The following is a 27,624-nucleotide window of genomic DNA, read 5'->3' on the forward strand; positions in this document are numbered from 1 at the left end:
AGCCGCTCCCCCCCATACACCCCGCCCGCTACTTTCCCTCCCTGGCCCTGCCGCCGCCGCCGCCACACACGCGCTCTCGCGCACACACAGCGCGCGCGGGGCCACCAAGCACCAACCAGGCGCCTGGGCAACGCCAGGCAAAAGCCTATCGCGCGGCCGCCTCCCCTCCCCTCCTTCCCTAAGCCTCGCCGATTGTCCCGGAGGGAGCGCACGCGGCAGCCCACCCCTCGCGCGCGCGCTCGCTCCTCGGCGGGCTTTGCCCTCAGCCGGGGGAAAGCGGGCAGGCGGCGCAAGCGGCGGAGGGGATTCGTGATTCCTTCTCGTCTGCTGCCTGGGCTTAAACTCTCTCAGGGACGACGGTTCCCTCAGAACTGGAGAGTGGCCGGAGTCACACAGGCTGAGGCAGGTGCGGCAGAGACACACAGCCACAACCGGTCCCACACAACTCGGGGGCAGAACTTGAAAGCTGCCCTAGAGAGAAACAGGCCATTAGTCACAGGATGGCCTGCTGAGGGCAGCAGCAGCAGCAGCAGCTCCCTAAGTGTATCTTCATCCCCTGTTAAGGTACCTGACCCTTTTAAGGTGAGATTCCAGGGAGGAGCCTGGTGTGCATTATGGGGTCTTCTACAAGTATAAAACGTGTGTTTGAGCTGCTTCACGCGCTTTGGGCCACGTGGGAGTGTGGCTAATGTCAGAATGTAGAAGAGAACGTCAGGTACGTTCTAAGACTGACGTATACATTATAGATAGACATATACACACAAACCAATTAGCCACGTATATGATATCTGGACGTGTCTACAAAGATAAGAGTTCAGTCTGGTTCTGCCTCACAGTAGACTTCAGTTTCTTTCACAGCATGAGGGGTTTTGTTGTTGTTAATTACCTTCTAAACAACCATCTCAAAGAGATTTACCCATAAGATAATTTAAAACAATTTAAAACCCCAAAACAACAAATATACCTGTATGCTTAGGGTGTATATAAAGATATAAAAGCAGCATGTTAATATAATTTGAGATTTGCATTTTATATTAAGGAGTAACAACTCCCAGCTTTCTTCCCAACGGTTTGTGAAAATAACATGTTAATATAGGGGCAATGATGTCAAGGTGATTGAAAGTGGTTTGAGAGAGGCTCTGTTTTCCATGATGTTCACACTTTTGGGGGGCTTCGGACTGTGACATAAACTCCAGTCAAACCAACTTTTCTCGATTTTGAAATTATACAATAACCCACAGATCTGTTTACCAGAGGCACAGATTGCCACTCCCTTCTTAAAACAACCCTCATGTATCTGGTGATGGGGTCAGTTTTCCAAAAGACAGTACATTAAAATTTAAGTTTCAGATGTGCTGGTTGGATTGTGCTGAAACCACTCTCACAGTTTCACTTATTCTCCCCTCCCCACACAGTTTTACTACATTTTGAAATCCACTTGGAGAAGTAGCTAGGAAATTAGCATGTCGTCTAATTCTTGACACAACTGCATTGTGTGATGCAATTTTATTGTTTTCTGCTTCAGTACTACTGTGGTGTTTTCTGCCCTGGGAAGAAGGGCTGATGTAATTTTAATAACTAATAATAATAATAATTTTCAGCATTCCTCCCCATCACAATTTATAGACCAAATCTTATGATTCAAAGCATTAAAATGCCACTCTGATTCTGAAAGTTAAAAAAGAAGAGTTAAAACATAGAAAGAAATATGGTGTAAAACATGTTTTTAAAATTACATATCTGTATATATTTATCAATATGTTAAGCACCATCTATGTCTTAACATAGGCCACTGTACCTTTGGGCTTATTCTTGAGTTTCTTGAATAATCTCTAGCATATCTGCAGCCCTGCTTTTTTCATGAAGTAGAGAAGGGTGAACAGCGGTAGTGGGGTAGTAAGTAGAATGAGATGTAGAGCGAAAAAAGTTCTTGCCTCATTTACAGTTGTGCATAATCTCCATGTGGCAACCTGGCAACCACCCAAAAGCAACAGCCCTCAATATTCATACATACCTGAAAGCGATGGAACTTCCTTCTAAGTAAAGGATCAGGCTGCAAGTCTTGCAGGACTGGCCACCAGCTTTAGCATTGAATTACACTTACTAAGGCAGAATCTATTGTGAAGCATGCAGGTCCTTGTGAAACACAAGTGCAGGAGAATTTCCAGATGGATTTTGCCTGATATCTTGATACCATGCCTCTTGGTTTACATGCAAAACATGAAAGCCAGTTTTTGTTGTTGCTTAGTTGTTTAGTCGTTTAGTTGTGTCCAACTCTTCGTGACCCCATGGACCAGAGCACGCCAGGCACTTCTGTCTTCCACTGCCTCCCACAGTTTAGTAAATAATAAAAAGTTGTGGGGGTGCAGTTTAAAATTTGGTTACTTTTTTGTTTTTACAGTAAATTTTCAGGGGGTCAGTTTTTGTTGGGACAAATGTTGACAAAAGGAGATAATTCAAGCACATGCACTAGTTTTGGAGTGCACATCCATTCAAACAAGGAATAGTATGTAGAAATTATGTCCCATGTCTAAAATCAAAACCACTTTACACACAGCTCTTTCATATCTCTCCCCACGTCCCCCAGATGAATATCTTGCTTAGCAAACACGGTTGGTCTCTGTGTTATAGCAAATCAGATGGTACCACGGCTCAGGCTATAAGTGTCTTGGTCATTGTATCACATTTGTTTTGTTTTATTCGTGCTATCATTTATAATGACAAGGAGAGTAAAAGTTCTGAGTGTCCTAACAACAATATCAATTAAATAAAAAGAAATAGTAATCTGTTTTGGCTTTTTAGAAGCAGGGGAAAGGCACTATTCATTAAAAACCCAATTCACTGTGAAGTATTTGATCCAATGCACCTTTAATGAATGTTCCAGATTTTTGTTGTGTACATATAGCACAGCACAAGTGTCACTGTCTATAACATTCAAAATGCACCAAGGCTCATTTGGAACCTAAACAAGTATTTGCAAGTTTAAGTATGAGAAAAAGCCACAGATGGGGAATTCTTCAAGATGTCTCTTACCAGAAAAGAACCAGTCTGTTGTTGCTCCTGTGGAAAATAAAATCAAACAAGCCACCACAGTAAGAGCAGCCTGAAACAATTTAAGAACACTGGCTAATTAGAAGATTATAATCTTGGGAACTCTTCCTTCTGAAGAACTGCTAATTGAAAATATCCACAACACCATCTCATCTGTCTCACACATAAAATTCCTCCTCAGAACTAAATTTTGCTGCAGTACATACAAACATATCAGAAAAGGCAGTTGGTACCTTCATCTGAGATCATGCCCACTGGTTATTGGTGTGCAAACAAACCTTTCGTGCATCCAGAATTTCATTCTCACCTGTTTCTTTCCCACCTACTTCTTTACATTTAAGCCCACTTCATAACCACAACCCCCCTGTATGAGCCTCTTGGGCTTGCCGATCGGAAGGTTGGCGGTTTGAATCCCCATGAGGGGGTGAGCTCCCGTTGCTCTGTCCCAGCTCCTGCAACCTAGCAGTTCGAGAGCACACCAGCACAAGTAGATAAATAGGTATCACTGTGGTGGGAAGGTAAATGGTATTTCCATGTGCTCTGGTTTCTGTCACGGTGTTCCATTGCACCATAAATGGTTTAGTCATGCTAGCCACATGACCCGGAAAGCTGTCTGTGGACAAACGCAGGCTCCCTTGACCTGAAAGTGAGATGAGTGCCACAACCCCATAGTCGCCTTTGACTGGACTTAACCATCCAGGGATCCTTTACTTTTACCTTACTTTCTGGGGCTGATGGGAGTGGTGATCCAAAACACCAAGAGAGCTATGGCTAGGTGAATGATGAGCTACAGACAGTTGACTGTAACCTGGGCAAAAGCAAATTGTGGAGAGGAACAGAATGCCCTCCTCCTTAGCAGCTTCTAGCGCATGACTGGTTGCCAGGAAGGGACCCTGAGTAAGGAGCGTTCTTGCAAAGAGGTGAGTATATTCTACCACATTTTGTTGCAGGTTCCATTTGTCTTTCCTAATCCTAAATGTAATTAATAACTTATTTATTTGCAGCCAATCTGTATTAATACTTAATAAATGCAGCCTTTGCATGGTAAACACTCCTTTTTGTTGGACACAAGGCCAGCCCTTGCTGTAGTGAAATCATAGTCCTGTAACCTTGATGATTTTTGATTGAATCAGAGCTTTAAACAGGAGAGTTTGTCGCATTACTATTGAAAAGAGCTAGCATTTGTTTTAGTGTGCCAAATCTGATTATGATGTTATAAAATTAGATCAAAGATGAATGGCTGTACAGTAAAAATCCAAAAACTGCATGTGCAAAATAATGAGAAACAGGGTTCCGTTTCCTTGCTACAAATACAATTTCTGAAGTTCTAATTATACTCTGTTGTGGGGAGAAAGGGGGAGGGGGAAAGAGTAAAACTGTGTTGTTTGGGGTTATTTAAAGATGGCTTGAAACCACTTTCACAGCCAGAACCTACACATGCTTACTCAGAAATAGACCCCACTGATTTCAATGGGACATTTCCAAGTATGTGCATATAGGGAGGGCTGCAGCTGTGCTGTAGGACCTCTATATGTCCATTAAGAAGTTTCACTGAATTCATAGAGACCAATTCCCAGTAACCCGGGTACATGTGGATAGGGCAACAGCTTGTTTATCTGAGACTGAAATGGCTTAAGAGTTAAGCTCCTCCCAGAGGAATTGCAAGTAGGAATGTCTCTTAAAAAAATAAGAGAATTTGTCAGATATAAGATGGGCTCCCTAGTCATACTGGGTTGAAAGGTGTACCGGTACTTTTGAAAGTGGCACATGTGCCTCCCACACACACTTAATCTGATCTGGCATGAGTGAAATTGTCACGTGATCTTTACAAAAAAATAAAAAACAAAAATCCGACATCACTTGTTTCTGAAAATGTACATAATACCTCAAATTGAATCTTTTCCCTAAAGAAATTTGAAAGCAAAGTGCCCCTGAATATATGGCTTCCTTGTGGACTTCACTTCCCCATTAGTAACCTGCAAAATTATTTGGACATCCTGGTAGACCCATCAGTTTTTGGAATTAAATAGAATGTCTCATGGAGGGAGCTGTTCCTCGCAGTGTCATGTGGTCTTTGAGTTTTGTTTTCATGTTGGGGCTGCCCTGAAATATATACCGTATTGGCCCGAATATAAGCCACACTTCCCCCCCAAATTCTGCGAAAAGTTAAAGTGTGGCTTATATTCGCGACCTTACACCACCGGCAAAGCTTCCCTTCAGGAAGCAGCCTAGGTATTGTCTTTTTTACTCCCCCCCCCTCAATTTTAAAGGTGTGGCTTATTTGTGGGTGTGGCTTATATTCGGGCCAATACAGTAAACCAAATATTGTCAAATATCCTTCAAAATGTTTTGCCTGAATAGAACCCTCCAGATTTGCCTCCATTTTATCTTTCAGGGACAGCTACTTCACCTAACAACACTTCTTTCCAGGTGCTCACCTGCCTGCTTAACCTGGCTGCTTTTATTTTGGAGAAAAAGTAGCCATGGTGGTCCTTTTTGGAATGCATCCAGATCAGGGCCCTGTGCTGGTTTTCTTGTGGAAATTGCTCCCTTCTGGCTCCTTTCTTGAATGTGCTATTTACTGGGTGCAAGCATGGTTGTTTAAACACCTGACAAATGTCCTCATGAAAGGGAAAGAGGCTCTGTTTCTGTTCTGGGCTGGTTGGTTGATCTGCACAGCAGCTGTGAGGAGATCAACACACGCACACATTTCATAAATGCACACTGCAATGTGGCACTGGCGCCTGTGTCCCTCTTCAAGGAAGAAGGGATCCACAAGGAACGGCAGGAGGCAAGCGTTTTTGTTCGCAGTACACACTATTCACAGCGGAAACATCTGCTCTACATGACACATGAGGTCACCACAAACACATGAAGACTCAATATGCATGTATGCGCTGACATAGTTTGCAATAGCAACTGCTTTGGCTGGGAATTGTTCTATACAATTCTGGCTGGCTAGCCAGTGCTCTTGGGAAAGAAGCAGCATTGCCTAGGTCAAGGACAGGGCACTGTTTCCAGCCTGACGAGTGAAAAGACTTGGTTCACATATAATAATACTTAGCTTAGGGCTGGCCCTAACCTAAGCCGACGCTCAGTCGGCTTCTAGCAGTGGACTTGAGAGAGGGTGCCACCTTGTCCTTACCAAGCAGCAAAATGTATTGGGCTGGCCCTGGCTAAGCCATGTTTAAGGTAAAGGTAAAGGTACCCCTGCCCGTACGGGCCAGTCTTGACAGACTCTGGGGTTGCGCGCCCATCTCACTCAAGAGGCCGGGGGCCAGCTCTGTCCGGAGACACTTCCGGGTCACGTGGCCAGCGTGACATCGCTGCTCTGGCGAGCCAGAGCCGCACACGGAAACGCCATTTACCTTCCCGCTAGTAAGCGGTTCCTATTTATCTACTTGCACCCGAGGGTGCTTTCGAACTGCTAGGTTGGCAGGCGCTGGGACCGAACAACGGGAGCGCACCCCGCCGCGGGGATTCGAACCGCCGACCTTTCAATTGGCAAGCCCTAGGCGCTGAGGCTTTTACCCACAGCGCCACCCGCGTCCCTAAGCCATGTTTAGCAAGTGACAAATTAGGTTGTTCCACGGATGATCAAGCTAACCATGGGGTGAGATGGCCAAATAAACCATGGTTAAATTTGAGTTCTGGGTTCACACATAGCACTAATCCACATAGGCACCAACTCCTAGCAGCCGAGGCAGTGATTTATGTGCTCCCCTAGTATAGGGACAGCCACCAGTTATTTAATGATGAGAGAAATACTTTCTGCAAATGCCCAAGAGACCCTCTTGCCTTTATTGCTGCAGGCTTAGAACCAAGTCCTGAAAAGCAAAATCATTCCTGGTGTTCAGAGCTTCAATGGCACAGTGAAATAGTCAAGGTAAGTTGAATTTAAAACACATACTGTATTTTTCGCTCTATAACACGCACCCGACCATAACACGCACGTAGTTTTTAGAGGAGGAAAATCCGTAGGCATGCCACCCGTAGGCATTCCCTCCATAACACGCACAGACATTTCCCCTTACTTTTTAGGAGGGAAAAAGTGAGTGTTATGGTGCAAAAAATACGGTATATTTCTTTTTGTGTATGTGCACATGTATAATAGCATTGTGCTAGATTCTGTTCTCTTATAGGAATTCCTTATGTGGATCACCTTTGTGTGAATAAAATTACAAGCAGGAAGCTTCATTTTGCACACCTAAGCAATCTGGCAAAGTAAGGCGTTAAGAACTAATTTTATGTGGTGCAAATTCATGTATGCAGAGTGCAGAACTGACAAAAAGGCACAGGGAACAAAAGTATGACATAGTACTTGTTAGCAAATAATAAAAATACATTTTTGTGTTTGCATTTATCCAGATTCATTTCAAGCTGCTGCAATGTTATAGCTCTTTTATGTTATTTTAGTATGTATGAGGTGAGCTACCCCACTTTCTATGAGCAAAACCAGATTCTTTTTACCACTGCTGATTCACCAAGTGTGTGGAGGAGTTTCTGTTTGAATCCCACTTCCACCATGGTACATTTATTTTGAAATCTTTTTACTGCTCCCACCATATATCTATACCATCTCTTAAACTATAACCCAGTAGCTGTGGTACTGTGGTACTGTGGCCAGACAGGCCTTTATTGTTTCTTTTGGGGTTTTATACGTTTACTGTTGTTACAAATATACCTTAAGTTCAACAGACAGGCTCCTGTTTCTATCCCTTGGCCCTACCTGTCTGCTGTGCCCAAGGGAAGCCTGCTACAATTAATATATTGTTGCACACCACCCCAATCTCCAAGCGGTGTGAGATTCCAGGGGTTCCAGGTGCTTACTCCTGGAATGTCTTTATCTGTGCTGTTTTAAAGGAGACCATCTTGGCTGTGAGCCCTGGAAGGCCTGCACCCTGCCTTACTGGCCCTTTCCCATCTGGCCTGGGAGTCTGGAGTGCTGACTGACTCCAGCTACAAAAGCTGAAGCTGTTGAACAGATTCTTGGGCCGAAGTATTGTTCACAGGGGGGGGGTTGAGAGAGCTGTTGCTGTTATTGATATTATTGTTGTATCTTTCATTTTAGACCTTATGATTTATGTGGAAATTGTTTCCATTTGGTTGTGTACTTTTTGATGTGTTTTATTTATTGTTTATGTTAAGTTTGTAATTATGTAAATCTCGTCATGTTGTAAACTGCCTTGAGCGTAGTTTCAACTATGGAAAGGCGGTGTACAATTGTAAAATGATGATGATACTCAGGGTTTGTTTTTCCTTCAGAATGAGGCACAGTGGAGAATGTAGTGTCTTCATGATATGTGGCTTATTTACACATATATACAACCTGAGCCTGTGATGGAGGGGTTCACAGCATTAACATGCCAAGAGAGCCTTGTTTCTTCCATAGCCACAGCCTTGGATCTGAACAGAAACCAAACAGCATTCTGTCTCACTTGGTTTTCAGTGTGCTGCTTTGCCTCTAGCTTACATCACTGCAAACTCTCTGCTCTCAACTCCAGCTTTGTCCTTCTATCTGTCTGTGAGTTGAGGGAGTGGGCCATGCACATTTACCATTCCCCTTAATGGTCCATCTCCACTGGCGATCACCTCACTAGGAAACTAACCTGTCGTATATTTTCACACTGGCTGGATCCTGGGGTTAGAAGGATCTGGGCATGTAGCTGACTTCCTTCCCTTATCTTACAACAATATAAAACTGGGTTATACTGGTGTTGGACCACTGGTCCATCTATCTCAGGGGTCAGCAAACTTTTTCAGCTGTGGGCTGGTCCACAATCCCTCACACCTATATTTTGAAGGGGGGGGTGAACGAATTCCTATGCCCCACAAATAACCCAGAGATGCATTTTAAATAAAAGCACACATTCTACTCATGTAAAAACACACTGATTCCTGGACCATCTGTGGGCCAGATTGAGAAGGTGATTGGGCCGGATCCAGCCCCCAGGGCTTAGTTTGCCTACCCATGATCTAGCCAGTATTGTCTATTCTGATAGGCACTAGGTCTTCAAAGTATTACGCAGAGATTTTTCTTCCCAGAACTTTTCTGGGGTGTTCTGCATGGAAAGCATAGTGCTGTCTATCTGCCACAGAGTTGTGGGTCCTCCTGTAGTTCTCCCAGATTGTTTGTTTCATACTTAGTCTGTCTACAAAGATGCAGCTTCTGATATACTGGGAACCATGTGTGTAAAAGGGCACCTGTGCACCTGATTCCTAAGGCTAAGTTTTTGCATCTAACACTTTTGAGGGGAAATGTCTAATTCCCAGCATTGGATCTGGAACTGCATGACAGGCACAGAACATTGGATAATGCTGCCAACTTGGACACCGTATGGAAAGTGGGATAATTAATGCTGCCCCTTGTTACCCTTGACAGGGTGAAAGAGTAGCCTGGAGTTAGGTTTCACACCCGTCCAAATCAGAGACCTGCATTTTCAAAGCTGACAGCATTAACAGACTTCTGAGTGGGCAGGAATGTTCAAATACATATACATTTAGCCTTGTTGAAAGGCCATTGCATATCACGGGATGAAAGAAAAGTGCAGTTGAGCCGAATAGTGACCTTAGGTTTTGTTAGGAGGGCGAATAAACACAGCCAGGCTTCCAAATTAAAAATGCAACACAGTTTTTGCCAGATACATTTTAACATTTTCACTGTGAAAATCGGCATTTCCTTAAGAAAGAGGCCATACCTTAACTGAGTAGGTTTCCACAGAAAGTCTGTAGATCCTGAGAACAAAATACAGCCTTAATTATGGATAACATGCAATGTGAACTTCTTGACAAGCTAAAGTTAGCAAGAAACATACAAATGAAAAACAGAGCGTCGCACGCACAATGGGTGACCAGCAAGACCCTTTGAAGCCCTTGTGTTTGTTACTGAGTTTACCAGATGGCAGCACCCTTTAATATCTCTCTGAGGTGCTGACTTGCATTGCATCATTCCGTCAGGGAACTGAAGCAACTGTTATTTTGATTTCTTTTTGCAGATTTTTCACATGATAATTTCACTTTTGTGTCAAAATGCCACAAACACTGAGATTGCCTGTAACGGCTGAAAGAAACTTAGAAGAGTTTGTTTTTAGGAAAAGAAACTTTTATAATATTTGTGTTTTCAGCTTTGTATTTAATGTGGTATACAGGCATTTGTTAATAAGTACTTAAGAGAAGGGCCAGGCTGTTTACTGGTATTATTCTCTGATCTGCACTGAGTGGGATTTTTCCAGCCATACCACCCATGTTGATAATTGCAGTTATCTTGGGTAAACTGTTATAAGAATAATTATGAATCACCAATTCACTCATAAGTATCATGGTGGTGTGCAATGAAATAATGAAAACATAGTAAAATTATAAGTTCCCAAAATACAGAAGAAATGACGAACACTGAATCAAGTTAATTCTGTAAAAACACTTGTGGAAATGACCATGAGAATTGTAGGTGCCTCTCTGATTTCAATAGCAACAGGGGCCCCAAAGCCTTAGATAGCATAGAGATTAAATGGATATTATTAGGTAAGTTTAGATAAATTTATGATACATTAACATGTTTGTATAGTTACATAGGCTACCAATGGGGTCTGAAATAGGAGTTTCAGAGGAGGCAAAAAATAGTTGTAAGAGAAAGTATACACCACCAGGGAACTTGGAAAGATATATGGTGTCCGTGGAGTGTCAGCATCTGTGGAAAAAGCTGACAGGCAGGCCTAAAAGTCATTCAGCTCTAAACCTTGTTTTCTTTGCCACACTTGAAGGTTTTATTAGCTTTCTGTCAGACGCTGCAGGTTTAAGGCTGAGGGCTTTGCCCTCCCTGCAAATTATACATTTTCCTCTCTCACCCATTAAGCAAGCGGTCTGACTTCTGTCAACTTTCATAATTAAGGTGTTTTTAACTCCTTTACATCTGTGATGCATAAAGAAGGGGGGGGACTTTCAATGAAAAAAAAAAAGACCTCTGGAAACGTTCAGCAAAACTGAAACCCATACAAAATAGAGATTAAAGAATCAAGAAAGTTTGAAAACGTCACTTAAGAGTGTGACAAATTATTTATTTTTTCAGACCCTAAACTTTAAAGTAAGCAGCGCTGGCTGCAGAAAACCGACATCACAGACATGTGATCAAAAACTGCTCAGTTCCATATAGGAGAGAGACATGTTCTTTGAGAACCCAACCTGAAAGTTTCAGCAGTTGATTTAGACAGCATCATTTAAAACAACACCTCCATCTAGTGGCTTTATAACAAAAAAAGTTAGTAAATTCTTACATAGGCTTTCCTGAGTGTTTTCACCCATGGACCTCCCTTATACATAGTGTCCTATCACCTGATCATTGTTCACTAGAAAATAAAAAGTAGAAGAGAGGCTTTTGTAATGCAGATGAGTGTTCTGGTCAGTTTAGTTTGCAGTCCTGTTACAAACTAAGGCAAAGTTACAGCTAATGTTAAATGTGGGTCCTTGCATCTAATGTAGGAATGGGCAAATCTTCCAGTTACTAAAATTCCTTCCAGTAGCACCTTAAAGACCAACTAAGTTAGTTCTTGGTATGAGCTTTCGTGTGCATGCACACTTCTTCAGATACATGCACACGAAAGCTCATACCAAGAACTAACTTTTCGTGTGCATGCACACGAAAGCTCATACCAAGAACTAACTTAGTTGGTCTTTAAGGTGCTACTGGAAGGAATTTTTTTATTTTGACTATGGCAGACCAACACGGCTACCTATCTGTAACTTCCAATTACTGTTTCTCTCAGTTTTGAATTTCTTTTTTGTCTTAAGTACAATTTTCCGTATTTGCACTTTTAAAAAAATTCAGCATTTATAGTGGAAATATATGTGAATATACATGTTAGTATGCAGTTTTGCCTGATATTTTCCTAATATCTGTCTGTACACTTGCCCCAATGTATGCATTTCTCTACACATTACTCAACGTTGCAAAATTCAGAGAAGGTCCATGTCTCATGTTCCATTACCTCCAGATATAATTCAGATCAATAAGCTTTTCATGACTGTTTGGTTTTGGAGAACCTTTATCTTTACACTCAACAGCCACATCACCAAAGGGAGGCCACTGGTGCCTGATTTTCAAAAAATATTATAATTTCTAACCTATCTTTTATGAAAAACTCCCTGATTTTATAAATAAAAAAGCAATGACAAACCTAGACAGCATCTTAAAAAGCAAAGACATCACCTTGCCAACAAAGGTCCATATACTTAAAGCTATGGTTTTCCCAGCAGTGATGCATGGAAGTGAGAGCTGGACCATAAAGAATGCTGATCGCCGAAGAATTGATGCTTTTGAATTATGGTGCTGTAGGAGACTCTTGAGAGTCCCATGGACTGCAAGAAGATCAAACCTATCTATTCTTAAGGAAATCAGCTCTGAGTGCTCACTGGAAGGACAGATCGTGAAGCTGAGGCTCCAATACTTTGGCCACCTCATGAGAAGAGAAGACTCCCTGGAAAAGACCCTGATGCTGGGAAAGATGGAGGGCACAAGGAGAAGGGGATGACAGAGGACAAGATGGTTGGACAGTCTTCTTGAAGCTATTAACATGAGTTTGACCAAACTGCGGGAGGCAGTGGAAGACAGGAGTGCCTGGCGTGTTCTGGTCCATGGGGTCACGAAGAGTCGGACATGACTAAACGACTAAACAACAAGAGATCTGGGTCCTTGAAGGTAACCACTTTATAGGCAAATAACAACAACTGAACTTTTTGGATTTAACATAAGACATCAGGAATTGGGGGGGGGGTGTCTGTTTCTGCAATAGGCCACTAGCCCAGACATTTTTATAGACACCCTGGAATTGCTACTTTTAGTTTATATCGTTATAGTTTGGGTGTTGATTTTTTAAAAAATATACACTTCTTTCAACAATATTATCTGCCATATTAGCAGGTTATTCTAATGTCAGAGCAAAATGCACACCAGCATGCTTCCAAAATGGCCCTCCCCTACTAGCTGGAGAAAATGACACCAGCACAATCGCTTTTTTTACAATACTTAGTAAGAGAGCAATTGGAAGTGTTTGAGAAACCTGGTCCATATTTTCAGTACCTCATAACTTTATTTCATATTGCAACAGACAGCTTTCATAAAGAAAAGGTGCTTTGCCACAAATTATACTTGTTCACACCCTTAAGCCAGGAGCAAATATAAAAACAGCTAGAATCACTTCATTCCCCACCCCCTCCCTTACTGATTCCATGTTTCACAATGTGGTCTCTTGGCCAGATATACAGCCCTGAAAGCAGGAGCACCTGTGGGTTCCCTGTTTATAGAGCAGGTGAAAGCAGCCCAGAGCAGGCAATGGATGCTGTGAAGGGGAAAAGTTGACCAGCAAGCCATTGGTTCATATTGGGAAAATGATTTACTGTATTTATTAAGAAGACTTTGTGATGCTAGTGACGTTTGTTGAATTAAGGTCACGTCCTCACCTTACCATTGGAAACCATACCTGGCCTTTTCCAAAGTATCCTGGGAAATGTAGTTTAAGGGTGCTGAGAATTGTAGCTCTGCTGAGGGGTAAACTACAGTTCCCAGGCTTACTTGGTAGAAGCCATGATTGTTAAAGTGCTCTAAATGCATGGTGTGGGTGTGGCCAAGGAGTCTGGTGACTAAAGTTGTCCCTCCACTGACACAAGGCACTTTGATCCTCCAAAGGGTTCCATCAGTGAAATTGGGAAGGAGGCAGTTTTTGCTGATGCCCATCTCTCCTGAACCCCACATCTCTAGGGGTTTAGAGGACCTCTCAGCACAAGGTAAGAGGTGGTGTGGGAGACTGCTAGATCAAAAATTATTCCAGCAGTGGAGAGACACCACTGGATGCAACCATATAGATGGAGTTGCTATAAATTTATAAACGAAGGTCAAAACTGGATCCTTAATTGCTAAAAGTGTTCCTGCAGCAACTAGAAATGACCTATTATGTTTGGTGTACAGTTACTTTAAAAAAGAGAGTATGTTGTCTTGAAAAACAAACAAACACAAATATGGCAAACTGTGTTCATTAATGCAACCTAGTGCCCTCCAGATGTTGTGGACAGAAACTCCCACCAGTTGTAGTCTGGAGGGTACCAGGATTGGCAAATATAGGAAAGTAGGAAGCCACCTTCTGTGGAGTCAGACCATTGGTTCACCTTGCTCAGTATCATACACACTGACTTGGCATCAGCTCTCTAAGGTTTTAGGCAGAGGTCCTTCCCAGCCCACCTTGGAGACGCCAGGGGTTGAATTTGGGAGATGCTGTGCCACTAAGCTATACCTTTCCCCTAAGAAGTCCTTAAACATGTTCTGCCATGGCTACATTACTTTAGCTGTAGAGCTAAAACTAAATATACTTAATGCATTATTCCTTAATGGAGGGTTGTGTGTGTGTGTGTGTGTGTGTGTGTAGCTCTCCCCTCCCACCCCCCACTAATGACTCCAACCTCACCAGTTTCTCACAATTTGTCTCACTAGGATTTAGGTGACTAAATATTTGCCGGGTCAGATGTTTGGCAGCAAAACATTAAAAGGCAGGTGCTGACACTAAGAAAAGAAAAGCACCCTGAGGCTGCAAAAATGTCTGCATTTCTCCTCCCCTCCCCCTTTTTACTCCAAGTAGCTGGCATATATTCATCTCTGTTTTCATGAACTCTAATGATAATGAGTTAAGCTTCACAAATGGAAGACGAAACCCTCATAATTAGTTGAGCTGAAGTGTTGAAAGGAATGAAATGGGGTTTGTTGGCTCTAACATTGGATACACAGAGGCTTGTCTGTTTGGTGCATTCACGACAATCCTGAGTCTGGGGTGCTCTTCCCACAAACACTGGTCACCTGCTGAGAGCCTGAATTGAATTAGGTTACATTATAATTGGATTTTCCTAAGGCGCTGCATTAACATTTTCCATGATCTCACCCTTATTAGCCAAATCACTAATCAGGAATAGCACAGTTACACTGCCTGCTAGTTAAATTATCTGCTGCTATAGTAGCTATTTAAGCCAACTTCCAACCCATGCATAGAGACCAATCTTTCCCATCTTCCTTTAGAGGGAATTCACATTATTCTCTCACGGCTGAAAATGCAATGTGGTTTTGACTTCCACAAATATATTTTAAAAAATATATATATACTTTGGAGAATTGTAAGTTTTAAGGCTTGTTGTACAGGTTCCATTATACGGTGTGATAGGGTCAGGGTGATTTGTCTCCTTGATATATGAATGTAAAAATGAAGCTGTTCAGGGAATCGGTTTAATTGCAAAGAAATCCCTAACCATGAATTGTATTCCATTGTGGCTCAAATACTTAACACACCTAATCCTTTAAGATTATTCTTTTAATGCTACCATCTCCATCCATTAACTGGAAATCAAATGACTTTTTAAAAAAATATTAAAGTGGCAATTATGTCAGTACATAATACACAGGGAAAGTAGATGTGTCTTCCACAACTGACTGACAAGTCTACTATAGGGCGCTTGGTGGAGTCTAGAAGGATATTTCTGTATAAAGTTAGATACAGACATACAGAAATTCCTGATTTGATAAGATGGTCCAATGGCTATCTGGCCAATACAGTGTCTGAGACCAACTACGCTAGAAGTCTAAGCTCTGATAGAATCCTGCAAGGACTACCCCATTAGGAGAAGGAAAGGTAATGCTGTAAGCAGATTAAAATCTGAAGTATTTTCTCAAACATCTGCCATGCTTATTTCTTTCACATTTTAAAATGCAATTACCTTTAGGTGCATTACATTTGTTCTCAAATTGTATGTCAGGGGAAATTATGTTTAATGTTATTAAAATGGGTAAAGCAAAGCCAAGCCACAACCGCAGCACCCAGTTTTGTGTGCTTAAGTCACATTTAAACCATTGCAGAGGTTAAACATGCCAAACTCTGTTCTGGCCTTAATCTTCAGCTCAAAATATTACAGTAATTCTAGAAATATTTCATTTACACGTATGTGCATATACTCATATCACCGTTTTAATTCTGTATCATACATTCAGATTTCCATCTGTATTCAGTGTAAATGCAAGCAAGTTCAGGATGTGTGTGCTTTCATGTGTTCTCTTTTTTTTAACCATAGATTTTAATTCTGGCAATAGAAGACAAGTTATTATTGAGTATTTAGATTGCAATATTGAACCTTACAAGTAGCTATAGTGATATGGATGAGACTGTTCTGAATAATTGGCTTGAGGACACAGCAAGTATTGTCACAATCAATACAGCCCAACACGACTACTGACCATTATAAACGGTTGATGGATTGCTACTGACCCACCAAATCAATTGCTGCCCAATAGCCCTCTAAGGTGGCCCAGCAGGACTTCTATGAAACACATTTGTTCTTCTGTCTGCAAAGGGTTGCCTAAGTACAGAGACTGTTAATCCTCCAAAGCAAAGCAACAGTGCGTGTCTGGTTGGCTATGCTTGAAGTGGTGGATCACACACTGTGCAAGCCAGTTTAGCAGACTAACGTACTCAAAGAGATGCACTGTAGAATTCAGAATGGCAACGAGATGATTCTTAAACTAAAAATGGGGATTGAGACGCAGCCCAACCGAATAGCAGTAAAACCAAATACAAACATTTGCTGCAGCAGCCAGTGAGTCAGTTTGCTCACAAAAATGCTGGATTGCCATGTGGTGGCCGTAGAATCTTACAGTGAGTAGGAAGTTTAAGGGTCATCTGCTCTGATTCCCTAGCTCAGGGCAGGAATCGGGCTATTAAAGCAGATCTACAACATAGAGGGCAACATAGAAAAAAGAACCGCCACTTGCTTTACTTTTAGGCACTGAGTGATGGTGAGGTGGGGGGTACTACAGTCAACCCTGACCATATACAGGGTTATAGACCACACAGTAAGCTCCATGTGGATGGGACAAACATCCCATTAGCCACATTTTATATGCACAACTCTGCTTGCAATACCTCACAGCTCCTCTGGTGCCCAGAGGTAAGGTCAGAATTGCCCTCTCCTAGATCCGCATACAGACGTTTTGCCTTGCAAACCACCATAACACCACTCACTTGCACATTTCCTAAAACCCTTCAGACATTTATTTATAATTGAACAGTTGCAACTGGTTTGGTACAGTCTATTTTAAAAGAAAGGTGTGGGGGGCGGGGTGGGGCGGGGCAGGGAGAAAGTCTTTCCACAACAACAACTATAGCTGGAAGTGAATCTGTCTCTTTGCCACAGTCATAGAAATCTCCCATTGTGTGTATGTTATATAATGGTATATCATATAAAACAGAGTGCAATAGGACAAGAAAATGTAACGGCAGTTACAGGCGATGTCAGGATGGCTCTTTGTCTTTGCTTTGGTTCGTTCTCTTCGTATGGTACAAGTGGGAACCTTCGTTTTCTGAGGAGGCATCTATGAATAAATGGATACAAATGTGAAAGAAAATTAGACATCTTCAGTTCTCCAGCTTCACTGTCTTAATAAGTATACCCTGAGCTGAAATTTTTTTCCCAGGACTAAGAAATATTAATAAACTAATATTATGCTATAACAACAATAGGAATAATTAATATTCTAAAATAAACCAAAAAGAGAAACAAGGGCACATTGGCTCGAATCCAGACTGTCAATCATGAAATGGAAAAGAAAAGTCTCAAAAAGGAGCATATTGGTTAGTTTAAAGCCCAAAGCATCTTGGGTCAGGAGACCAGTTTCTTCAGAAAAACGCCAACAGTCTTACATGCTAAATAGGCTTCTTGTACTGGTGCCTTCACCCCCTCCTCTTCTCAGTTTGTGATACATTAGACAGTTGGGAGCAGAGTTAATCCTGTGATAGAAACTCAGAAATCTCTTGCATAATCCTGGTTGGATTGTCCATTTATTTCACATATTGTGGCTGCTTATATCAGCCAGGGATGAGGAAACACTGCCGTAAATGAATAATATCCCACAGCCATGTCACACAAGCAAAATGGATCTGTCCAATGCAAGCCATTGGTGGCAGTTTGCCAGGCTTCTATTGACAGAGGCAGAAAAGGAAACACTTAATAACCTATGGCATTTTTTAGGTGAATAACAGTTATAAAAGTACGTGTTTTCCAGTTCCAGCTTAGCATACAAACAAAACCTAAGGCCTATCCAAACCTCATTCAAAGTGGGAATTGGAATGGGATAATTACTGAATCAATACTGTACATCCACATTGCTCCTCCTGTCCAGAGACATTTAACTAATTCCTCTAGGCTGTTGCAGACAGACCACTAGTCACATTGCATGACTTGCTCACTTGCATTCTGGAGACTTCATTCATTGTGTAGATGGTTAAGTAGACACCTTACGTGCCATTGCTGCTGAACTTGGAAAGGAGCAGGACAGATGCAGGAGACAGACACAAAAGAGACAAGGAACAGAAAGGTGGAGCTGAAAAGGGGGTTCTATGGGATAGAGAAGTAAAGTATGGGATACAAAAAGAGAAAACAGAGGGACTATGTAGACTGAGGTGCAGAGAGAAGCATGGTGCTGCAGGGAATAGAGAGAGAAAGTGATTGTGTAGAGGGGAGGGGAGCAGATGGGGGAGGGAGGAAACACAAGCACAACACATGGGAGAGATAAATAGCACTTCCAGGCTGTCACTATTTTGGGATTTGATTCAAAAAACATACCAGCAAATTTAGGTTGCATAATTGAAGTTGATTTGGCACTCTTGTGCAAAAAAAACCTCCCACTTTCCCCCAGAATTGAACTTTTTACAATGAGGAATGGGGTGGTGGGAGAGCATTGAAAAATGTGGGATAACAATGGCTTGATGCAACAACATATACACTCCCCACAAACAAATTGTAATAAATGCTCAATAAACATGACATCTGGATGTGACCGAAGACACGGTGAGCTCTATGGAGCACAGAGGAAGAAGAAAGATAGTGATCACGTTTTTTAAGAAAGGGAGAGCACAAAAGAGGAAAGGTTAAAAGAGAAATGGGCACAGAGAATCCACTAGTGACACAGAGACAGAAGGGGAAGCACACTGTGAGGAAAGAACCAGGAGGATTGAAAAATGGCTTTTCATCTAAAGTAGTGATGCAACCTTCCTGAGTTAATAGAAATGTAAAAGTGATTGAGTTGTGTGTGCCCCTAGTATAGAGAGAGCCATCAGTTATTTAATGATGAGAGAAATACATTTTGCAAATACTCAAGAGACCCTCTTGCCTTTATTGCTTCAGGCTTAGAACCAAGTCCTGAAAAGCAAAATTGTTCCTAGGGCTGCATTCAGAGCTTTAACAGCACAGCCCTCATTTAGTTAAAGACAGTTGAAGACTAGAGTACTGCATATACGGATTCCTTGGCCCTCAGAGTGTCTGGTTTCACTTGAACCCAGTTGGTACTGGCTTATTTTGAAGTATCTTTTTAAGAGAGTAGGACTGGGAAGGGAGGATTGGCACAAGGTACAGCTCCCATACTAAAAACATCTACCATGAATTAGGGCTCATTGAATTCAGTGGGACTTGCTTGAAAAAAATGTTTAGGATATTAGGATCAGGCTTCAACTGTGGAGGGGAGAAGAATTTAAATATTCAGTTCAATTCACATTTAAAAGTGATCCTACCAAAAAACTGGAAAAAAACAAAATTGACATTCGATCTACAGTATCCCTAGCTGCAACAAATCTTTGTTGCTGTCCTCAGATCCAGATACATTTGGAACACTAGCAAAGTGAGAAACAGATGGGAGAATGATGGGGGAAAGGCTAGTCTTTACTTAAGCAGCAATTGCAACTGTTTCAATTTAAAAGGTTAAGCAAATCAAACACTCACAACTTCAACTCTTTCAAGGTTGTGGCATCTATATTAGTGAACAAATAGCATGGAACTAATTTTGTATCCCCTCTCCAGATAATGGATGAGAAGGCAAAGATTTTCCATATGTTAAATGAATGCCTCATGAAATCAACGGGGGAAAATACAGCCCATTAACATCTGGGAATTTGAAGTATATTACTAGAATACCAGGATTACCAATGCCATATGCAATTTCAATGCAAACCAGAGAAAAACATGTTCGTATAAAGATGCTTTGATATCTTCCCTAGGCATCCTCATACCAGATAATCATTATACTTGAAACTTTTTACAATCACCTTGACCATTAACTGTTAAACAGGAAATTAATAAATCTTAGAACATTCAATTCCGAAGGCTGCTTTTCTGAAACCATACTACTGTTTAAACTGGGGGTGCTGTTGTTATTTTTTTATTGTTGAGCTTCCTTTTTGAGGCACTTCCTTCAGCAAAACTATGACTCTTACATCAAGGCTATTTCTGAATGAAAAAAAAGTGTGGTATTTAAGGAAGTACAGTTTTAAACACATGGGTGGAATAAAAGTAGATTTAGCAGTGGAAAAGATAATGGATTTAAGTATCAAAGCAAGCCTTTTTTGTGTTGTTTATCTCATTCACTAATGATTGTTTTTAAACTATTTTGATTCAAAGGGTCTGATCATGGGTTTCTTGGCTCTGGAATAGTATCTAGGAGGAGATAAGGTGTGAGATCAGGGCATGTGCAATTCCTCTCTGGCTCTGGATGGCCACCTCAGGCAGAAATGGATACCTGAGCTGGGAGATAGTTCCTGAGTCTATCTGAAAATCTACTTACCCCATTACATTGAACTATCTTTGGTTTTATTTATTTATATTTATATCCCACCTCTTTTTCCATAATGATATTAAAGGTAGTGCACCTAGGATTCCCAGGTGGTCTCTCATCCAGGTATGGACCAGACCAAGACTTGCTTTAGCTTCAAGGAAGCAGACAACGTCACATGCCCTCATGACCTGGGGACTTCCAAAGTCAAGGATATCCCACAGACAGCTGTCTTTGCCCCCAACACCATGAGGAGAGTGATGGTCAAGAAAAGCAGTGTGCAAAGCTAAGGCCAAAGCCTAATCTTCCTTTGGATTAAAACCTGGTGGCTAAGCAAGAATTGTGTCTACCCTTTGTACGGGGGGTACATACAACCCAAGCCATTTTGCTGCCCAGAAGAACAACAAGGTGGCACCTTCTTTCCATTCCACATACAGAAAACTGACCACACTGGCAGCTCAGTCTTTCTTTGACAGTGGTGATGAGACAGCAGCACCTGATAGTAGCAAGCAAGCTGAGGGAGTTCAAGGCAAGCCACACAGAGCTGTGTGTCCTAACACCTTCTAGCATCTGCTGCCTGAGGCAGTGGCCTCTCTCTGCCTAACAAGAATGCCATCCCTGGGTGCTACCAAGTAAGAGACTGTTTTGAAACCACAGTGACTTGAAGCATATGCCCCTGAAATTTGGTGTTGGCTCTTCTTCGAGGTACCTTTCACCCACTTCTGGTTCAAAGTACAGCAATAAATCAGTATGGAGGACGTAGCTCTACTATGGCCACAGCATAATGAAAGCTGCCATCATAACTAATGATGTCAAGGGATAGATCAAGTCTCCCTCCGCTGTCTATTAGGAGCTTGGCATTCATCTTGATTCTTTTTACAGAAGCTGCTGAGAGGCTGTGCCTAATGAGACTAGAAAACTAATTAGTCCCAGCTAAGTTTAATGAAAATCAGGAGGGTAAGATAGTGGTGCATTGCAACTCTATTGTTGTAGGTTAGATAATGTACAAAGAGCCTCATCAGCTTTCCGGCAACCTAACTTCAATAGCAGATGTGCTGGAAGGAGAAGCTTGTGCTTTATCAGAGGCATCCAATGTGGCCTTTGAAATCTCTTTAATCCCTGCCACAAATTTGCACCAACCCTATGATGGTCTATGGGCAATCCTCCCACCCCTTCTTCTTGCTTTCACATCCTGAATATCCTTCCTATACTGCATTGTGACTTTTCTCTTGCACCAATACATCAGTGGCAGTATCTGCAGTTGCCCTAGGACACATGTAGACCCTATCTCTGGAACTAGGAAGAGAAGTGTTTTTATTGCTTACAATACCAGGAATTGTATTTTCCTGCCATGGCTCAACAATAAAATATGTGACCAGATTTGATGCCCTGTGATCAAACTTTATTGGCTCTTCTTGGATGCACTATATTTATTCTGAAGGAAGATCCTGTTGGATTATGTTGATCTTCCATTCTTCACCTCAACTTAACAAAAGAAAAATCAAAATTCTTTTACTGAACTTTGAATCAGAATTCACCTGTGGAAATAAATATGTGCACATGTATATTATATTATGCAATCCAGCTATGGAACCAAAGTTTTCTGGTAAGAGGACAGCTGGAGTGAACTTTAAAGGTCCCGCTACACACTTGAAATAATACATTTGCAATGTCAGAACTGCTCCTTAGCTCTTCTGATTTTCCCCATTTGTATTCCCACTCCTAACTCACTAGGCTTGTATAGGCAAAATAAGTCACTAACGCCCTTGAAAAGATGTGTTTAGAGGAGAGATTAGAGGTATCCCTTCATCTGCGCACTGTGAGCTATATACTAGCCTTAAATAATAAAAAAATGACACATAGTCAAATATTTAGCAATAAGACACCCAGTCATTGAATTAAGGTTTTCATGGAATAACTGTGGTTCCCAAATACAAGTGCTGGGGGAACCAATCTTATTGTATGCCCCCCACCAAATGGACTTTTGGAAGCAAAACTGACATTGCTTGCCAGAATCACAAGTATGCAAAGAAAGCCCTGAGCAATAAAACCTCTTTCCCAGAGAATTTTTTTTTTTTATTAAAAGTAGGTTCAGGGAAAAGCTCCAGCCCAATTTTTAAGCTGTCTCGTCAATTTTGCACAGTTGGAAAAGGAAGGAAATCATACTATCCCACCTGCCAAAATAAGCTGACACTCATAACACTAGTTGGAATTCTCTTGTCCTTTGTTCCTGAATCCTTTGCCTGCTCCCACAAAAAGGAAGCCATTGTCAAGGAAGGGTGATCACTAGCTAGACTAAAAGAAAGCCAGTTAACTTTTAGATCTAGTACCCAGCAAAATATATGTGCAGAAAGGATAATACAGGCTAAGGAAAGAGTGGGTGAGAGGTATAAGTAAGCATGACTCAATAGAAACCACACTTATGATACCAGTATCCTCTTGCCCTTTGTTTGAACCCACCTCTCTCACCCACAAACAGATCCCATAGATCTTTCTCCACATTTCTGTATTTTTCAGCTGCATAGGCAGCACACATTTAAAGCACAATACTTCCCCCAGAGAATCCTGGGAACCATAGCTTGTCAAGGGTGCTGAGAACTGTAGCTTTGTGGGTCCCAGAATTGTTGGGGGGAAGCCATGTACTTCAGATGTGTAACATGTAAGGTAAAGGTAAAGGGACCCCTGACCATTAGGTCCAGTCGTGACCAACGCTGGGGTTGCGGCGCTCATCTTGCTTTATTGGCTGAGGGAGCTGGCGTACAGCTTCTGGGTCATGTGGCCAGCATGACTAAGCCACTTCTGGCAAACCAGAGCAGCACATGGAAACGCAGTTTACCTTCCTGCCGGAGCGGTACCTATTTATATACTTGCACTTTGACGTGCTTTCGAACTGCTAGGTGGGCACGAGATGGACCGAACAAAGGGAGCTCACTCCGCCATGGGGATTCGAACCGCCAACCTTCTGATCGGCAAGTCCTAGGCTCTGTGGTTTAACCCACAGCGCCACCCGCGTCCCTGAGTGTAGCATGTATGCGGTCTTTATTTCACACACCGTTGCAGGAAAGGTGGAAGACAACAAGTAGGGAAACCTCTTTCAACATATCTAGATTTCCTGTTCAAAATCTCCCCCCTAACCCTGCCTGGTGAATAAGAACACCCTACTATATGCTAATAAAAGAAATAGTAAAAGAATGAAAAAATATACAATGTCCAGACACTCCCATGATTGCTATGGAAGGAAGAGTTCCTAGCAGCTGTGTGCAAAGACTGTCTAGGCTGTAGGGATCAGAAGGGAGTGACACAGACACCCTGTCCCCCACATCCTAGCCACCAGGATGTGCCTGGGGTTGTCTCTTTATGATGCAGTAGCCTAAAGTAGGAAGGCAGGAGGAAGATGAAGGGAATGGACCAGGGAGAGCACTTTTATGGCTTGCATTCATCAGCATGCCTTAAAAGAGCCCCCATAGCATGACACCGTACGCTACCCAAAGCCATGGAAATGCCTTTGAGTTAATATCCTGCATATGTGTAGGGCAGCAAGTGGATAGCATGCATCATTAGAGAAGAGGAGGAAATAATGGTGCTTAAAAAAAAGGAACTTTTAAGTGGTTGTTAAATTGTCTCCATAGCCTAAAGCTGGAGACAGCTAATGCTCACTCCTACACTTTCTGCTGGGAGGATGTGTATTTAATTTCTGGATTTTATTAAAACACTTGTTTTGAGTGGGCCATGAGCTGAGTACATGGATAACTACTGATAATATCTCAGAATGAAACCTTAGCTTGACTGTTCCTGCCTCTCTAGCCACCATCCTGATCTGAGTCGTGCTTCCTCTCCCTGCCCAAATGAGTAGTGCAGAGAGTCAAAATACCTCTTTAGCCACAGCAATTGTCACTGTGGAACAGTAATAAACCTTGATACATGCATGGATAACACACACACACACCACACACACACACACACACACACACACACACACACACAAACTTCTTTCAAATCATGTTCCTCATATTCCTAGCAATTTTTTGAAGTCTGCCCCCTTGTGTGCTTCTGATAAGAAAACAGAATGTGCATCAAAACCTGAGTTTAGACGCCTCAGTGATTATACTGCTCAAGGAGAGCAGTAGAGATGAAGATTAAATTTGATTTAAACTGTTGTGCAGAGGGGAAAGAACTGCTGCCTTATTCACTCATGCAGCATTTACCACCAATATGCTGCCTATGAGCATTCAGATGTTTCTTTCAAAAAGGATTTAAGAACAAACTTTTGGAAATCATGCAAAATTAATGACAGACAGTAGGCAGCAAGTGTTGCCTCTTTTCATACATTGTGATCAGCTGCTGGCTTCGTGTTGTAGTTTGTAGTCCAATATTAAACAGTTTCCAAGATCAGTTGCAACAGGAAACTGTGGTTTGCCAAATGCAATTAGTTTTCTCTTGTATTGCATAAGAGGAGTGTGTGAGGAGGGATGCAAATGCACGAGACCTTGTGGGGTTAAACCTTTCCTTCCCAACTTATTCCCAGTGAAATTCACCTCCCCCAAAGCTGATAATACTGCAAGAATCACCTCATCTTGTATACATTAACCTGGCCTCTGCAATCGTAATAGAATCATAAAACTGTAGAGCTGGAAGGGACCACAAGGGTCATCTAGTCCAACCCCCTGAAATGCAGGTATCTTTGGCAAAATTTAGGGCTTGAACCCACGACCCTGAGATTAAGAGTCTCATGCTCTACCAGCTGAGCTATCCCAGGATAATAGCAGCCACCTGAGGCCTTTCTTGTGATTCCTCCATGAGAGGTCCAGAGAGTGGTAACACAAGAACAGGCCTTTTCTGCAGTTGCTCCCCATTTGTGTAATGCTCTCTCTAGGGAGATTCAGCTGGAACCTTCATTATACATCTTTAGATGCCCAGTGAAAACTTTCCTCTTCCTTTTAAATATGTCTGGGGGGGGTATTGGTTTGTTTTGTTCTTATTCTTGTTTTTATTATGTATTTTCTGGTTTTATTTTGTATTTTTATGCTGTGAACTGCCCTGATATCCTCGGATGAAGGATGGTATAAAAATTTAATAAGTAATAGTAGTACCTCCAGGAGGAAAATTCAAATGGTACCAGTGAAACCATCCTCTCAGAAACTAATAGCAGTGTCGAGAGGTAGGGAGTGAGACTACAGTAGGGGAGAAAAGGAAAGTTCTGATCCTGCTCATCCTCTGCACCTGCTAATGTAATTTCCAATGAACTATTTTAAATACTAAGTGAAACGTTTAGTGTATTGTGGCCCTGAAAAGTTGCTGAATCTAGGTTGTTCCCTTTTCCAAATCAGAACTCCTTGTTTACTTCTAACTAAGCCCTTTTCCTCACCCCTTTGGATTGTTCACAACTTGGTTCATCTCTGTATGCCAGAGATAACAATTCTAAGGGGGCTTTCAAAGGGAGGCTTAATATTGCAAATGGATTGTTCGTGTATTGCGAATGGCTTTTTGGCAACAGAGTGTTGTTGTTTTAAAATGCTGGGTTTTTAATGGACAGGGCAAATCTGGATTAAATTGGGGGAGGGAGGATATACAAGTTGCCATTTTGCTGTCAGTGTTGTGAAAAACTTGCATGCATTAGGATCACAGATTCCACAATAACTACCCTTCTATAAGTACACCTTTTTACTTTGTCACTTATTCCAAGATTTTCTCCCCTTTCTTCAGGCTCTCATTTGCAGATTGAACATGTAAACAAATCAAAATATCGAAGGAAATTTCATGCACTTTCCAAATGCCTTTTCCCAAAGCTGAAGATTGCTTTTCCTTGTCAAAGTCATGTGTTTCCCCGGGGACAGCTGGCCCCCCAAACCACAACAACTTTATAAACTGAAGCTTTTAAGCACTTAAAGGCTTCAATGCATGCAGCCAGCCAACTTGATCTCCTAGGTTAGCTGGCTCAGCAAGGCTAAGCTTTACGCTCTCAAGTTATTAAGTACTTATAAGGGCTGCAGAGTTTTCATATGGAGAGCTTACCAAGCAATCTTATGGCTAACCAATTCATGGCTTGTAAGGAGCTTTAGTTCTAAGAACAACAGGCAGTTTTCTGGATATCTCATGCTTCATTTGTGAAACAATCTGCAAGGGACTGTTGTAAAATTCTGAGCAAGTGGGACTCATCAAAATACATTTGCACAAGGTCACAGAAGGGTTTGGAAGTGCATAAAATTTCACTTTCTACACATTGGGGTATTGCACCGACATCCTTTCCATGACAGTCTGTGCCTCTATAAGGAATCACGCTCCAGTATCTTTTAGCCATGCAGTCTTCACAATTGGATTTCCATTATCAAAGTGAGAGATCTGGCAATCCCAAGGCTATCTAATGTCTGCAGTACAAAATTGTGCATGGCTCTAATCCCATCTTCTCTCCCCATTTGCTGTCCTATAAGCAACTCAAAATAAATGCCTCTTGCGCCTTCTAGTAAGGAACCTACTTTTGCAATTCTCAGACTTAAATGACTCTGATACACCCCAACCCCACAACTAGTTCAGTGCGATCCCAACAAGCCTACAAATGTCCCAAACTGCAAATCCATTTGTCCTGCCTATGGCAGTTGCTTAGGCTTCCTGCATTTCTTCCTGCTCTGATAGGATGAGGGATAGGAAAATATGTTCTTCACACTCACAGAAGAGGTGGGTTACTATCCGTCTAGCATGTTCTACTTTTAACTGTATGGACCAACAGAAGCCTAATGCAGCTGCCACCCTCCTCCAAATGGCAGGGCTTGCTTTGCTGGGAGGCAATACCAAGTAAAGAAGGACTGGCATGCAAATGAGCAGTAGCGAGCAGGTGATGGCCTGTTACGGGGAGAGTCCACCGGGAGAATCTTGCTCATGGTGAGCACGTTCAATCTGCAAATAAGACCCACTCCATCTGAACCTGGAATCAATCCATGCTGATTAGGATTTTTTTT

General features: G+C 42.0%; 1 protein-coding gene across 1 annotated transcript in view; it reads right to left on the reverse strand.

Moving 5' to 3' along the window:
- Window positions 1–16,052: 16,052 nt before the first annotated feature.
- The window catches only part of TNIP3 (TNFAIP3 interacting protein 3), a 69,600-nt gene continuing 58,028 nt past the window's right edge, over window positions 16,053–27,624 (reverse strand). Inside the window, exon 13 of the mRNA XM_082237021.1 lies at window positions 16,053–17,443. Coding sequence (XP_082093147.1) covers window positions 17,364–17,443 — 80 coding nt within the window. The 3' untranslated portion in view covers window positions 16,053–17,363. The remainder of the gene's footprint in view (window positions 17,444–27,624) is intronic.

This window comes from Podarcis vaucheri, assembly GCF_965113315.1.
Source record: "Podarcis vaucheri genome assembly, chromosome: 9".
Taxonomy (NCBI): Eukaryota; Metazoa; Chordata; class Lepidosauria; order Squamata; family Lacertidae; genus Podarcis; species Podarcis vaucheri.